Consider the following 16876-nt stretch of genomic DNA (forward strand, 5'->3'; position numbering starts at 1 on the left):
CTAAAATGGTTTGTGGATTTACACAAATTGGCTTTATTGCCTATAACAGATATGTAACAGCATAGCTAAGCCTCGCTGAAAAGATGATTCCAAAGTAGGTCATTTGAAATGATAATATGGTGCCTTTTTTAAGGAAACAGCCAGAACTGTTCTATTGTGATTTTTTTTCTTTTTCCAAAACGATTTGATTTTCTTTTATAGTCATACTCCAGTAACTTGTGAAATTTGTTACACATTTTAATAGAGCTGAGATTTAAAATGTTGGAAGTAGAGCATTAGGGGTGAGACAAGCTTGATAAAAACAGAGACCTCAAACTGTCTAAGGAGATACAAATTCACAGTTAATCTAAATGGGATTTCTATTTAATGTACTTCAGTGAAACATGATTCTGTCTGTGACCGTGCTTAATAGAATGGTAGCTTTTCCCTTAGGTGACTGTGGCTGTTTCCCTTAAATCTTACTTTAAATATTTTGTTCTTTTGTACCGTGGTCTAATATGGTATACAAATAGCCTTTTCATAGACTCTTCTCATTGGTGATCAATATTTAGGCTCCTTTTGCACTTAGAAGTTTTTCTTTGATATTGCAAATATTGTATTTTTTCACCTAATTTCACCTCTGAAGGGGAAACTAGAGAAAATATGAAGCTGAATTTCTTTTTAACCTGGATCTTGCTTCCACACTTTAAGGATAAAATATGTGCTCTTCGCAGAGCTGTCAGCTGTGTGATTTCTTGAGGTCCTCTTGGGTATCACCAGGCCCATTGGTGGCATTGTATCATTTTAATGGGGTGTTTGTACTGACCAGGTACTCTTGTCACTGTGTCCTGGGAGAATGGGTCCCTGGTGATATCACATCTGTGTCTGAAGTTCTGCCTTTCTGCTGGGGTGGGAGGCCTGGACAAGAGGTACTCTTTCTTGGATGCTGTGTTCACAAAAGGTCCATGATCTCAACAAGGTTTGGTCATAGAAAGAATGCTAGACAGAGAATCAGTTACTTCTGGCCAGTAACTTCCTCTGTGACCTGTGCAAATCACTTAACCTCTCTGAACCTGGCTTTCTTCTCTGAAACACGAGAGGACCTGTACTTGGTACATTTCAGTAGAGAAGAGGCCTGTAAACTTACCAGATTGTGAGCAAAGTACAACCTCAAATTAAGACATGCACGCATCCTAACATTTATCCAATGCTTGTATGGCACTGATGGCTGCCTGACAGTCTTCTAAATCCTTAACAAAGATGAAGTTGTTTAATCGCCAGGCTACCCTGGGAGGAAGGACACTCAATCGCCCCCATTTTATAGACACAGAAACACATGAGCGGAAGCAGAGGTGGGATGCACACCCGGGGTATGCCCTTCAGCCCAGGCTTAGAAACATTGTTTGAGGCTGGCACTGACCTCTACCATGCATCCTTTTCCTGGTGGCCTTAAAGAAGGGGCTTTAAATTGCCATGTTGTGCAGGAGTCACAGAAATACAGAACTGCTTCTACAGTGATAGAGAAGAGCTCAGTCTATTTCCTGAGCCTCACCTAGAAAATCTCTGACAAAACCTGTGTTTTATTCTTTACAAGATTCACCAGAAATACCGGCCCTAGAGAGATGAGGGAGAAAATGCAGATACCTGAGGCTCTGGCTGCAATTAGAGCACGAGAGTAGGTGTTCGGAATCCTTAGTTGCCTGATTACTGATTTTACTTATGCATAAATACAAGTTGCTGAGCTAAGCAAAAATTAATTGTAATAGATTCATTTAATCAGAATGCAGCCAAGTTAGACTTGTGAGAGCTTTGAACTTGCAGATGAGGCTGTCCCTGGGGCTACCTGTCTGACTGCAGCATGATGCCTGACCCACTTACCAGCTCTGGACAAGATGGCTTCGAAGTCTCCCAGGACACAGCCACACACTGAAGCTGACGAGTTGCCTTTCATAACCTGAGGCTCATTCCTGGGGCATCTGGAGGCCATGTGTCACCTAATGAACTCTTGCCCGTGGCTGCAATTGTCACCTCAGCAGGAGTCACAAGATTCATTGTGAATCACTAAACCCGGAATCCTTAACAGTGAGGTGGCAGTGGTCTGGTCTGAAGACTTGTTGTCTGAGGAAGGCAAAGGTCTGATCCAGAGGCGTTTTGTCTGGTGGAGGGCAGGTGGCCATAATTGGCTCAGGAGCCCCCATGACTTCTCAGGACCTCTGCTCTTGTGGTATCTGGAAGCATGCATGTGAAGGTCTTTGTGGTGTGATTTCATATCCTTCCTCTGGCTGGGTTAATGGTAGGAAGGAAAGGCACCTGCTTTTAACGGAAATCCTGTGTTCTCCTAGCAGGGAGCCAAGGACTAAGCCTCCCACCTACAGTCCACATGCATCATCTCTGACTGTAAAGTGAGTGGGGCAGACAGGATTTGTGTGCACTGAGACATGGCACCGCTCCCTGGTATGGCACAGTGGGATGCTGTTCCCTCCACTGTCAGACTCACAGAGGCCTGGGTGCTGTAGACTCACCCGGAAGATCCAGAAGGCTCACCAACCCTGGGACTAATGGCAGAGGGGCCTCCTTGGGATGACTTGGGGCCCCTGGGATCTGCCCTCTATGGTTGGCTCAAGTGAATGAGACCAGAGACAGTGGGAAGTCATGAGCAAGAAGCCAGCACTGCTGCTCTCTCCCAAAATGCAGCTCCCTTCACATCCCTGAGTCCAGCCTCATCACCCTTCTTCCTCTTACATTTTTCTTCTCTTTTCTGAATTCCTTTCTTGTCTTCCTGCATGTTTGCTGCCCACCTTCTATTCTCTGAACACACAGTCAGTTTCAGTTTCCACAAAAATCTCACCCGTTGTTTGTGGCTGGCATCGTCCCTGGTAGACACATGTAGCCCAGGGTTCTGTGCATTACCAGACCGCTTGACTTGTCAAGGACTGTGTGTGTCTCTCATGCCCTTAGGAGATCTGTCGTCCTTGCCGCATCTTCAGTCGTGTATCCAAAATGTTTAATTCCACTCTAAAATTTTTCTTCAGAATCAAAATCATAGAAAAGTAAGACAGGAAAAGTGAGGGGAAGATCTAGAGAGGATTTTAATTTACCTCATTTTGACATTTGTATGAGACAAGTCAGTTTCACTTTATTTTTGACTCCTAGATCACAATGTTGGCTTTTCACTGGGTTACTTTGCTTCTTTGAACTCTTCCTTAATGTCCCGGTTTCGCAGGCGTGTCCTTTCTACATGACAGCCTTCGATGTTCTATGCAGTATCTATGAAGCCTAATTTAAATTCTACTTTTAATTTCCCCCCCCATTCATGGCCTTGGTGAGGAATGCATTTTACTCACTTGAATGCTAGCCAATCTAGGAATAAGCACAGTGCCATCTGAAGTTTCACCGTGGACAGAGAGTATTTGTGGAACACCCTGGTAGGGCATTGACTGGCTGTATGTAGCAGCGGCAGCAGCAGAGTGGTACATCTGAGATTCATCCTTCACTAGCACAAAGCAGTGGTCCACAGTCAGGCACTTCCCTGCCTCATGCTTCCTCACAAACTCATAGTCTGAGTCTCCAGCCAGGTCCACTGGGCATGTCACCATCACATGCTCATCCTCAGCCTGTGTGAAGCCCCCTCTCCACTTTCAGCCTTGCCCCAGAACTCACTCTTTCCTTGTGCTGTTTTGCCTGGTCAACGCAACAGCTTCCCTATACAATCTCGACTTTCTAGAGCACTTTGTACAACTTACAGTGCAAAGGTATGGAGCAGCTGAGTAGATGAAATTAATGCACAGCAGTGTTGAGGATGGTAAGTTTTTGCATGAAACTCCTTATAAAAGATCCCATGTAAAGGAGAGCAGACAAAGCTGTGACTGTCCTCTAAGAATGGCAGAAACACACGTGTCCATAGTCAAAATGATAACTAACCATAATCTCTGGGTTGAGATTAATCAGGTGCTATTACTTCTGATCAACTTCTTGCTGTGGTGGAAAAGCATTAACACCTGCATTGCCTTCAGGACAAAGGAAGCCAAGATAAGAAGGGAAACAGTAGTTGTACTGGCCCTTCCTGACTGTGGCACGCTGTGTCCTTTAAACGACCTTGACACAGTTACGTGGATTGTTGGTATCTTCTCTGATGAATCTCTTCTCTTTTGCTTTTAGCTCGGGGACCTGCTTCACAAGTTACAGTTTGTCCTGGCCTACGTGGCTCCGTGGCAGATGGCTTGGGGCTCTTCGTTCCACGTGTTTGCTCAACTATTTGCAATTCCTCATATCCTTTCCACTTCTGTTTTCACTGCAAGCTCAGAATCCTGTTTTATGGATATGAACTTTTCAGTGAAACCAGGCAATGAAAAGAGTTAAAACTATCTATGATTATGTCTTAATGGAGACACAAAGAAGTACTTTGGATCCCTTGTAGGCCACTTAGCCTTAAAAGATGTTTCATAATTTTGAGCTCTTCCTGCTTTTGAGGGCTTACTTGGGAATTATTTTTATCTTTCTTCCATTTCCACGTCCAGATTTTCATTAAGAAAGCTGGTCTTGCTGGGCATGGTGGCGCATGCCTGTAATCCCAGTGCTAGGGAGGCTGAGGAAGGAGGATCGCTGTGAGTTTGAGGTCAGTCTGGGCTACATAGTGAGTTCAAGGCCAGCTTGAACTAAATAGTGAGACCCTGTCTCAAAAATACAGAAGAACCAAAGAAAGCTGGTCTTTGAAATGGAAAGTAACTACCTAAATAATTGGGTTGACCTGTACAAAGTAGTATAATTAATTTGTCATTATTAATTCCTGTGGATAAGGTTGATGCATTCAATATATTGTTGTACTTATGATGATATAGTTATTGTATATATACTCCATTAATATTGGAAACCTAGAATTCTTTACAAACAGAATTACTCAAATGTTTGTGAAAACTGAAAATAGAAATTATGACTTTATTTTGTGGTTGCTATTAGCCAAGAAGGCTTGGTTCCCATGTATATTTTTTGTGTGTTTCCATGACGAGAATTCATTTTAATTCACTTCAAGGCAAACTTCAGATGACTCTTCTAAATACCACTTTGACATAGCTGAATTTATGTTCACATGTGTGCCCTATGGAGAGATAGAGAGACACTGACTAAAAATACTCTTGAAGAGAGAGATTAGTAGAAAATTTCTTGACTGCATCCTAAAATTTGCCCTTAAATGTTTCCTATCCCCTTGAATTCATGCTTTGTAGACCCATGTTTCCAAGTTGTGACTTAGGTTCCACTTCTACCAGAATACCTGGAAGAAACTTGTTAAATGATGGGCTCCTGGGCCCAGGGCACATTTCAAATAAAATTTTATGTGTGGACCCTGGGATCTGCACCGTAAGAAGCCTGCTTGGTTCTTCTTGCACCCACTGGTGAGTGTGACGTTCTAAGCTCTGGCCACCCATTCTGGGTACTGCTGGCTGCTCCATCCACTCTTGAGTATTGCTAGCTGCTTGTAATGACTGAGTGGAGCTTCTTCCACATGAAATTCACCTAAGACCATTAAGACAATTCCTAAGGAACCTCAGGGACTGAACTTGGTATTCAAGGATGGAAACAAACTTGGAAGAATCATAGAGTCATAAATATATTCTAGCATTTTAAAAAATGCTCTCTTCCAGGATCATTTGTTTAAAAAAATTTTTAAAGCAAATCAAGAGCTGACCTCACGTTGTTCTGTGTTTCTATTCTTAGGCTGGCATTGATAATTCTAAAGTGTTTCAAGGTTATTTGACAGAACAAACTAAAGGGAAAAAAGTACTTGCAAGGGCATGAGCTCTCATACCACCTTTTCACTCTAATTTCACTCTTTTATATATATATATGTATGTAATGCTAGGCATTTAGTTTCCCTAAACCAGCTTCTTTAAACAAAGATAACGTAGGTAAAATTCTGAGTCCCAGTAATATCACAACTGGTTGAGCTTGCTGTGGATGTTTTTTTTTTTTTGGTTTTTCTCCGCTACCGGGAACTGAACTCACGACCTTGTGCTTGCCAAGCAGGCGCTTTGCCGCTGAGCTAAATCCCCAGCCCCCGCTGTGGATGTTAATGTCCCACAGCTGAACTGAGGCTGTTGTGGGCACTGTGACTTTCTGTTGTCTGCCCTGTCTGAGAGTGCGGTTCCGTGTAAGCTCATGTGCTCTCTACTTGGGAGCTCCAGTAAGGACAAAAGCAGCATTAGCCTCAGCTTGCACACTGTGTGCAGTTAACTGAACGGCATTCTTAAGGTGTAGGTGCATTCTGTTGAGAAGTTAAAACATTACAGATGTAGATTTTATTGGACATTTGTTGTTTCTGTTCTAGAACATTCCACTGCTCCTCATGCTTCATTCCTAAAGCTGGCCTTGTTAGTGACGTTCTCTTCCTCCATTCTGCTAGCACAGGGGCTTTTGACCACCCACCCCACGCAGGACCACTGCCCTTGCTTTGGTGTTTCTGGGCCTTTCCTTTTCCCTCATCTGTAGACACTTCGCTATCCTTGCTTAATTGCAGAGGTGGTATTTGCTAGCTAGAGTTCACCATCATTCTGCTCAGAATATGAGATAAATAGTTGCAGAACTGGATTTATATGCAGACAAGACAAAACTATCAGGTTGCTAAATGTCATCCCTGGATCCCAACTAATTCAGAAACGTTAATTATTTTATCACTCTATTAAGAAACTGTGGACTCCATCCCAGCATTGAGAATGGACTAATTTGCTCCACTTTGGAATTGAATTAGCTCTCGGACCAGCGGGGCACTGGTAGGTAAATTGCTTTTTCCAGTACTGGCATGTTTTCTCCCTCAGTGCCTCTGTTGGCTTCTGAGCTTATAACCTCCAGGGAAAAATGAGAATGTCCACCCTTTTAATATGTGTAGAGACCATGCAAGACCATTGTCTCCCAATAATTAGACAGACCTTGCCACATTATCCCTGTTAACTGCACACGGTGGGAAGGCTGCTTTCCACTTGCCACAGCCTTTGGAGCTTCTAATGATTTCTTTAATGATTGATGTTGCTGTTTTCATTTTACATCTGCTTTTAAAGGAGTCACCGTCCCTGGCAGGCTAACCTCTTGGCCCTTTCTCTTGGGGAAATCTAGAAAGGGCTTCATGTGCCCCTGCTCTCAGGCATGCCCTCAGGCACTCCATACCTGTGCTGTCACAGTCCCTCCTGTCCTCCCTGAACCTGCAGTATGTCTTCATCAGTGTTCCCCGGTGAGAGACCTTCAGAGGCTACTGCTTCCTCCTGTCCTTCCCTCCTGCCATGGCCTCCTCACCAGGCTCAGCTTTGTGTGGACTACTACTAGTTTCCTATCTTCTTAACTTCTGCAAAATTGTTTTGGGCATTTTAAAAAGGTACAATATAGGGCCAGGGATATAGCCCAGTGGCACAAATGCCTGCCTGGAAAGTGAAAGGTCCCGTGTTCAATTCCCAGTACTAAAAAACTTGTATAATATAATCTTGGAGGGAAATTTTAGGATGCAAAGAGCAATGCTCACTCTCCTGGTGCCATCTGTGCCCAGTACCACTCCAGGCACCTCTGGCTCCATGGGAGGCTTTCCTCCCCTCTTTCCCAGCACCTCCCCAGGGAGGGCGAGGCATCTGAGCAGACTCTACCTTCTCAGGTTTCTTCAGGACTTCCGACTCCATGCCGTGTTCTTGGACTCCATGTTCTTTTCTGTTCTTCAGGACAAGGGACAGCAGATGTTATCAGATGAGTACCTGCACTTTCCTCATGGCTAAAAGCTGAAGATGTCTAAGTAGTTCTGTCCAAAATATAGGTGTTTCAGCAGTCAGTTATATACCAGTCAGTAGTTTTCCCTTTGGACCTAGATCAAAATAAGAAAAATTGTGCTCAAATTACAGCATAGTAGAGAACTCTTTCATACCAAACAATTCAACACCAGAATGGGCTATTAATGGCCATCATTTCACTCCTGAAGGTGTTTGGGGTGGGGAGGGAGGGAAGGAGGAAGACAGGGAAGTAAGGAGCAGGGAGGCAGGAGGAGACATGGGTACTCTGAGGCAAAATTCTGATCTTCAGTCTACCAAGAGGTATGGGAAAGTGTCTGTGGCAGTGCAAGGTTCACCCCACTTCTGGGTTTTCTATGTAATTGGGGTTCTTTAAGGTCCCTGCTTCATCCCCACCCCAATCACAACACTTTAAGCAATGCCAGTGACAGAATGCCAGAGCTCGTGGAAGCCCGAGGTATCTCCATGCTCCACTTGAACAGTGAGCTGCAGAGTCTCCCTGTACCAAGTGTAGCCTTTTTCTACCTGCCAGAACTTCTGAGCTCTGGCTAAGGCAGGGAGACCCATTTGTGCACCATCCAGAGAGGCAGTCACCACCTATCAGGAGGGAGGGTAGCCATACAGGAGTCAGGCAAGGTGTGCAGTAGGTGACCCAGTCCCCCCACAGAACATGGAAGGACATGCATGTGTCAGGTCCAGCTGGTCCAGCCTCTACTGACCCTGTGCTCCGAGCCCAGCTCTTCCAGCCCAGGTCTCACCACTCTTGAATCTCAGGGACCAGTGCCTGGCTGGTCATGGGGAGAGCTGCTGCTCTGGCCCTTACCCTGCTTCCAGAGACCCCAGGCTCCAGCCTCCCAGCTTGACACTGAGCAATTTCAAGCAGGTTTCTCATCAGCCAGGAAAGGAGAAATGTGAAACTAAGGCATACCGGGAAAGGAGAAATTTGAGGAAGAGCACCAGAAAGGCAGCGAGACCCACAAAGCTCTGTGGCTTCATCTGCATGTTTTCTGCTCATGAGCCAGGCTTGCACTGAGCCTTTGGTGTTCAGTGTGTGACCTAATACGCAAACACACATGTGTGCCCCTCCGTGTGTGTGTGCATGCGCACACACACACACACACACACACACACACAGTGCTCCAAATATCAGGAGATTATCTGAGATGCAGAGGTGCTTCGTTACCAAACAATGTTATTATTTATTTTTTAAAAGAGTCATTTACTTTTACTTGTTTATAAAGTGACTTAATCTTGCAGCGAATGTCTTACAGTGTGTTTTTGTTTTTCAGGGGATGTCATCTTAGGTAAAGAAAATTGTTCTTCTTAGTCCTTATGCTAAATCTTTGACGTGTCTGAGCCTGAGACAGCAGGGATTTTGATGAGAATCGTCTGGTTTACAGGATGACAAAATGAGGCTTAGCAAAATGCTACTGAACATTTTATAGTTCCAAATCTGTACGTAGAGAGATTGTCCTTCCATCTCTGGGGAGAAAAATGGCTTTAGTGATGACCAGTGAAACCTGAAATGTTTTAAGATGCAGCAATGACAATTCTTTTGCCTTGACTGCTGCTTCCAGACTCTGCCATGCTCTTCTTCCAGACGTTCGCCACCGCGGTGTTCTCCACCCCGCTGAGCCCATTCCTCGGGAGCGTCATCTTCATCACGTCCTATGCCAGGCCAGTGAAATTCTGGGAGAAAAACTACAAGTAAGAGCCCAAAGTCCATGCTAACCTGTTTTGCTCTGTGTGCTGAGGGCCCTCTCCTTTCCCCTTTGGAAATTCAGACCTCAGTCTCCTTGGTGGGCCAGGTATCTGAGCCTGGTGCCCTGATGGCTCCCTGTCCACCAACTCTGCCCCTGTGAGACGGGGAACTGGATGCTGGTCCAGATCTCTCTGGTGTTGGTGACCTAGGAAAGGTGCTGGACAAGCCTGGTCTGGTCATGCGATGTGCCATGATTGCTCCTGTCTGGCACATCCCTTCCTCCTTGTGGGAGTGCACAAAAGAACTCATTGTGCACAGAGGTACATGTGTCTACACAAAGAGAACACTGTTGAATTGTAGAACATTACCTGTTTACTTTTCTCTTGACTATCTGAACTGGTCATTCATTTTCTCAGGCAAACAGTGATGGGGTAGAAGCATTATTTCTCTGTGGTTACCATTTTGTGGTGCTGGGGATAGAACTTGGGCCTTATGCAGGCCAGCCAGATGCTTTATCACTGAACTATGTGCCCAACTCAGGTATCGTTTTAAGGCGGGGTGAGAAGACAGGAGTAACTGTTCGTGAAGGAATTCTAAAGACCTCTTAATGGTTTGTGGGGGATGACTTGAGGTCAGTAGGACCACGGACAGCCATGATTCAGGCTGCACTGTGCCAGTGGAGGGCCAGGGCAATCTTAGCTCTGGTTTACCAGCTACATTGCATTGCTCCATCTGAATCCTAATCCACTTTCTATACTGCACTTATATTTTGCAGAACTTTGGCACATTCCAGTGTGCCTTTTATGTTTCAGAGTCCAATGTGAAGGTAGGAAACCCACTCCTCATGTTTTTCCTTTGAGAAGGTTTATCTGAGCATAAAATGTGTGTATCCCTCTGGGGCAGGCAGTGTGGCATTGTGATTAAAACACAGCCTTGTGCTCCAGGCTGCCTAGGTTCACACTTTGCCTCCGCCATGTAACTCTGAAGACCTCAACCTGTTTTTTTTTCATCTATAAAATGGGGATCCTGTATCAGGACCTACTTCACAGACCAGGAGAAAGCAGCTAGCATGTATGGAGCACCTAGGGCAGGTCTTGGACATAGTAGGCGTGTGCGCACCTGGCCATTGTGACCCTCTGCTAGGATGACTCCTCTGTGGAGAAGTCCCTGTCCCCACCCTGGAAGTGCTAACATGTGCTCACCATGACTGAGGACATTGCCTCCCCAGTGAGCTCACTCAGGGGCACCTCAGGGAAACTTACCAAACCAGAGCACCCATCTGAACTGGAGCTGGGAGGCCAAGGAGGTGCTCCTGCATCTTCCAAAAAAAAAAAAGGACCATTCGTAATAAAAGCAAAGTAGTCTTGAAATTTATACCTGAACAAAACAACTCCTTTGCATTTTTGTCTAAAGGGAGATACATGTTTATACAGTCAGAGTAAAGAAAACTGCCTGCATCAGCTTGTCTTTAAGCTTTATGGTAGGAGAAAACCATTTTGAGGACCATTTTGGAGCTCTGAAAGTCACTTCTGGAAAGTGCAAATACTTGTAAATAAGGGGAGTGACATTCTTGCAGACTCTTACCTGTGCGGGAAAGGACAGCACCAAACATTTTAAAACCTGATCCTCAGCTTAATAGATTTATGTTTGTCCATTATTTTCCAAAAGGAATCAGACTCTCTGGTATAGGAAGATTTGATACAATCAAAACACATCCCGCTTGAGTAGAACAAGGGACAGAGATATCTCTGTGTAGAGATTTCATTGAAGGGAAGCATCCTAATCCCTGTGGAGGGTTTGGTGTCTTCTTATTTAGCCTCCTCACTTCCAAAATTCAGCCTTCTCAGGTAATACGTTTGGGTCTGAACTCAGTTTATGTCATTTATTTAATCCTACAGGGTTCCAGAGTAGGATTTAGGTTTCTTTATTCAGTCTCACAAGTTGCTGATTCTGCCTTGACTCACTCTTCTCATCAGTGAATGACAAGTTCAGCCCTGTGTTTTCTGTGTTTTGGGCAAGGGGTGTATCTTGAGCTGGAAGGGGACATCAGAGTCTGTGGGGACACGCATGTAAGGTTGTCAACCAAGTTAAACATTTTCATTTCCACTCAGGAAAGAGTTCTTGGTGCATAACTCAGTCTTTGGAAGGCCTGTTGTCCTCTGGAAGGCATCAGTATTGGGAATCCCCGGGCCATCTGCATAAACCATCAGTGGGTGGAATTCGGGAAGGTGGAGAGGTGGGTACCAGGAAAGACAATTCCAGGAAATCTCATCTGGGCTCTTGGGAGCACTCTGGAAAACTCATACTAGTTATTTTAACCTTGGGTTTGTATTCTTTAATTTGAAATACTAATGAGTTTATATGTAGCTATTCTAATTACTTTCTTTCCAGTCTGCTACAAAGAAGCAATCAGTTAGTGAAAGTGATTCTGCGTATTTATCCTTGTTCCACCACTTTAAAGGAGCTGCCTAAGAGACTCATCCTTGTGAGCACATTTGCCACAGGGAACGGCCACTTCTGGGCTGGGGTGTCAGAAGTTGCCTGCTTTCCCCGTCATGTCCCTCCTCTCCCTGTCCATTCCGCTCCCTCACTTTGCAGTCCCTCAGTGTTTATTTCAGGTCTTTGATGCTAACTTTGAGGTGTGTAGATATCTAGGGAGCCCTGCACTGTGAAAAAAAAGCATCTTAATCCTGGAGGAAACGTAAAGTGGCTCTCCAGCCACTTGGGAGGCATTGCTGTGCCATTCCCCCACTGGCATGTCTCGGAACCTACAGACTCCCTGTCCCTAGATTTTGTGCCCATTGGGGCGTGTGATAGACATGTCCCCTGCCTGCTTTCTTACCTTAGCCTCCCAACTAACTTGTTAGCTAATCTCTTCCCTTGCGTACTTTTAGCTTAGCTCTCAGCATGTCATCCTTCTGGAAAGCTGCTGAGCGAGAGTGAGGCGGAGACCCACACAGAGGACTCTGTTCAGGGAGGAGCTCTGGATGATGGGCATGCCCTATGTCTGCCCTTCCATCAGGGCGGACACCAGCCACACGGTTTACATAGGAGCCCTTGAGGTGCAGCTGGCCCCTCCATTTCTCCTTCATTGTGATGATTTGTGTGAGGAGCCCCTATGGGCAGCACACTTTCCGGCCCACCTCTCACAGACAGGTTCCATCCAGCACAGACAGGGCTTCTCCCTTCACACATTCCCTTGGCCGTGCCCTTCACACTCACCTTTTCTCTCTCCTGCTCATGTCTCCTGTCTCTCTCTCCTGCTGAGCACAGTGCCACTTAGATGGCAACTCTGCCATGATGTTGCTCCAGTCACCCAACTAGATATTATATTTCGCTTTTCCTAAATTCCAGTGACAAGGCCAACCACTGCAAACTGTAGTATCAAAATGACCATCAACCATTTATCATATCCCAACATTGCTATAGGTAAGGAATTGTGCAAGGCTAGGCTGAAGGGAGGCTGTAAGGTCTCCTCTGCTGTTGCAGTCATGAGATTAGGGGGCTGGCAGAGCAGAGACCCTGCTGAGGGCAAAAGGGAGGCTCCATCCCTGTTCAGGTCATCACAGAGCCTATCTAGGGGTTGTCCAGGCACTCTGCATGGTGGTTTGGGCTTCCCAGAGTGTGGCGGCCTCTGGGGCCCCAGCACAACTGTCCTAGTGAGTAAGGTGGAAACTACACTATTTTTTTCTAACCTGCCTCAAAAGCTCCACAGCATCATCCTGCCTCATCCTGTCACAAACTCCCAGAGTCAAATGGAGGGGACTCATCCCACCTTTGGAAGGATGGCTCTCTATCCTTCCTCCATGGCTATGTTTGTCTCCCTTCCCTATATTTTTCTCTTCTCTCATTCACCTTTTAACACAGCATGTCTAGATATGTTTCTTGCAACCTTCCTGGAGACCTTCCTGCGATGGTAGAACACAGTCAGGTCACCAAGTGAAATGACACGGTTATACATCATGGGACAGCAGTGCACAGCCAGCATTCTGTGAGAGCCCCATACATATGAGTTTTCCTTCCAGTGCTGTTTATTTTCACACCTTGGCCATTCACAGAGCCCCAGTTCTAATCTTTGAGCATCACAGCTGCCTCAGTGGAATAATAGGATGGCTAAGCTCCACTATTTTATGGTTTATCTAGTAGCAAAATATATGGTAGAATATTCCAGCTAGCTCAGTGAGCTCTGGTGAGTTTTACAGGGTTACTTTCCAATCCCTTCTTGGGTTTGCTTTATGCACAGCTGTGTCCCATAGAGCCATAGCATTTTTCCTGTTTTCCGGGGAAGAGAGGCAATCAGCAGCATACACTTCGGTGGACAGGTCTGTGTCTCATTGCGCTGAATCTTCCACAGGCCCCTGAATGTACTCACCAATCTCTCCTGAACAACCAAGCATGAGGCTAAACAGTCTTAAAAATTCCTTATAAAAGTGATATAGACTTTGGGTATTCTCGCTGCCCTCATCCAGACGCTCCTAGGTTTGTTCCTAGTCTTCTTCCTGACTTCGTTCATGGCCTTCTCCTGATGTCATCTAGTCAGCTTGCAATAGGGGAACCTGTGCTTCTATGAACCAAGCGTTCTTATCTCTTTATGCCTCTTAAAAGCTAGAACTTCTCACTTATTTTACCAAATGGTGGCCAATTCAAGCCTTCAGCATCCCAGTCTTACAGGACTGTGTAATTTACTGAAAATAAGAATTTGCACTTCATCAGTTCTCATCGTACTGGATTTAAGCCAACATTCCATCGTGCCATTCCCCTCTCTCCAGTCTCCTTGCTTTGGCTGCAGACAGCCTTATCTGTCACCGCCTGGGTCTTTATTTATGCCTTGCCAGTGATGACAAACAGGAAGGACGGGGTGCCTAGCTTGATTTGGGCAGACAGACAAAGTAGTTCTGAATTTTGAAAGATCTTCAGAATGGATTTTGCTGGATGTTCTGTTTTAAAGGTGGCTTATGCAAAACACTGAGCTTCTCACACAGCTCTTTGTTTCTTAAGTTTGAAATAAGCAGCTCATCTTTTCTCATGGGCTGAGAGAGAAATGCAGTCCTATCATTAAGGCTCTGTCTCCATTTAAAGTTATGCAGGGGAGGATTCACATACTTCATTTTGCAGTTAGATTATTTCAGAATTTATTTGGGTATGTTTACAAGGTGCCTAGACACATGGCAGAGGATTTAATGTCTTTCTGATGTCTGGTTTCAGTCACAGCTGAGATACAAGTCATGAGGTTTTCTTATGAGGAATCCTGAGGCTGTGGGGTATGTTGGGCCTCAGATCCATAACCAGTGATGATGAACATGCAGACGGCAGGAGCAAGGCAGCAGTGGTAGCAGTAACAATGGCAGTCCTTGTCTTTATATTTACTGAACATCCGCTCACCTCCTCTAATAGACTCATTCTTGCTCCCACACCCACTATACAGAGTTTCATTTTTCTCATTTGACAGATCAGAAAGAAGGAAACTCAGGCAAGTTAGGTAGCTTGCCCAAGGTCACAGAACTAGTGAGCAGCCGACTCAGGTTCTTAACCCAGGTCTGGCTTTGTTCCAAGCCCTAAATGCTTTCCATTATGTCCTGTCCCCGTCCATGCCCCACCCACTCACAAATGCGCACACACAGAGGCAGGAATTCCCAGGTACAGTGTGTGTCCTTGCCAGTCTTGGTACAAGGGTCTGGTGTGACTGGAGGGGCCTCTCTGGAAAGGAAGGTCAGGCCCAGCCCCAGGGCTTGGGGTGCTGTCTTGTGTGCCTAGCCCCACGGATGATGTCTTGGTCTCTCCTGGAGGAGTCTGCACAGAAGTGGATTTTGAGCTTCATCACGGTCTTCCAACAGATCAGCACCCTTGCAACTCACCCCACATCATCATTTCAATCATCAAATTGAGCTTTCAAGCTGTGACTACTTCATGTGTTAGTGTTTTATTACTGTGACAAAATACCACATACAGCATGGAGAGGAAGGGTATGCTGTGCCTCACAGTTTCAGAACCTTCTGTCCATGATTAGCTGACTCCATTTAGGCCTGTGGCAAGGCAGAGACAGTTCAGAGGAAGGGTATGGCAGAGGATGCTGCTCACCTCATGGCCACTGGGAAGCAGAAAGGGGAAAAAGTCAGGGAAAGGAAGAGGCCAAGGGTAAATTCTCCAGGACATACCACGCGATTCACTTTCAGTAATGCTATCAAATTGTGATCTTATCAATAGATTAATCCACTGGATGAAGTGAGAGTCCTAATCCAGTCACTTTCCCAAAGCCCATCAGCTGGAAAACAAGTCTTTAGGACAAGAATCCAGACCATAGCACTGGACTCCAAAAAGCTCCCTCCTCCTTCTGACAGCCAGAAGGGGGCCAGAAACCAACCGTTACCTTTTACACCCTCCTACATTTCCTGTCCTCAGGGTGACCCAGGACACTGACCCCAGGGTCTCCCACACCCCCAGGTAACCTCTGAGCCTCTCCAGGGTGTGCGGACAGGGGCTGGGATCTGGACTTGGGAAGATAGCGGTGCCCTTCCCACTCTCCCAGTTCCAGGAGAAACTGCCTGAGCTATAGCAGGCTTGAACCTTAGACCTGTCCAAGATGACCCTATCCTGACTGTCTCTGTCACTTTCCGAGTCGCTGAGACTCAATACCTGATACCAACGAACTAAAGGAAGAGAGCTTTATTGTGGCTTAGGCTGCAGTCCACAGCTGGCCAGCTCCAAGGCAGGAAGGCGTGATGGAAGTGGCTGGTGGCTGCTCACCTCATGGCATTTGGAAGTAGAAGAGGCTGCTCACCTCATGGCATTTGGAAAGCAGAAAGTGAAAGACAGAGCTAGGGAGGGAGATACGCCATTCTAGGTCACACCCCCAGTAACCTCCCTCTTCTGACCAGATCCTACCTCCCTGCACCAAGTCAGCACCTTCCACAAGCCCCACCTCTGAGAACATGAGGCTCTTGGGGAATGTCCAAATGTAACTATAACACTGACCCTGTCCTCCATTACTTGGAAAGTCCTCAAACTGCCCATGTGTTGTCCGTTACTGCTCTGTATAAGCAGATCCTCACTTTCCTTGGTCAGCAGAGGGCAGCCGGCTCTGAGGGGCTCCAGAAGTAAGAGGCAGAGACCAATAGAGAACCCCAGAGAGGCAGTGGAGGCTGCTGGAAGAGCTCCAGACAGCTGCCAAGGGACCACGGATCTCAGCTGCTGAGGAGCTGTTGGGGGTAGCTGGGAGCTGCCAGAGCTGTGACACCATGACAAGTCACTGGGGGCTGTGGGTGCTTGGGGCCCGAAGCTATGATATGGAGGGTCCACGGTTGGGGGTGCAGGTAAGTATTCAGGTCCCAGAGTCATTAACATCAAGGATGCTACCCTTTGCCATTGTGACTTCCATCTGAATTAACCAAAAGTACCCTCACTGATTGGTGACATTTCTGCCATATGAGGACACCATAAG

At 46.0% G+C, this 16876-nt stretch overlaps 1 protein-coding gene across 1 annotated transcript in view; it reads left to right on the forward strand.

Moving 5' to 3' along the window:
* The window catches only part of Pcnxl2 (pecanex-like 2 (Drosophila)), a 205907-nt gene that overhangs the window by 124183 nt on the left and 64848 nt on the right, over window positions 1–16876 (forward strand). The window contains exons 21-22 of the mRNA XM_013504672.1: window positions 4138–4246; window positions 9314–9443. Of these exons, the coding sequence (XP_013360126.1) occupies window positions 4138–4246; window positions 9314–9443 (239 nt within the window). The remainder of the gene's footprint in view (window positions 1–4137; window positions 4247–9313; window positions 9444–16876) is intronic.

Source organism: Chinchilla lanigera, unplaced genomic scaffold, assembly GCF_000276665.1.
Source record: "Chinchilla lanigera isolate Chin_1 unplaced genomic scaffold, ChiLan1.0 scaffold00091, whole genome shotgun sequence".
NCBI lineage: Eukaryota > Metazoa > Chordata > Mammalia > Rodentia > Chinchillidae > Chinchilla > Chinchilla lanigera.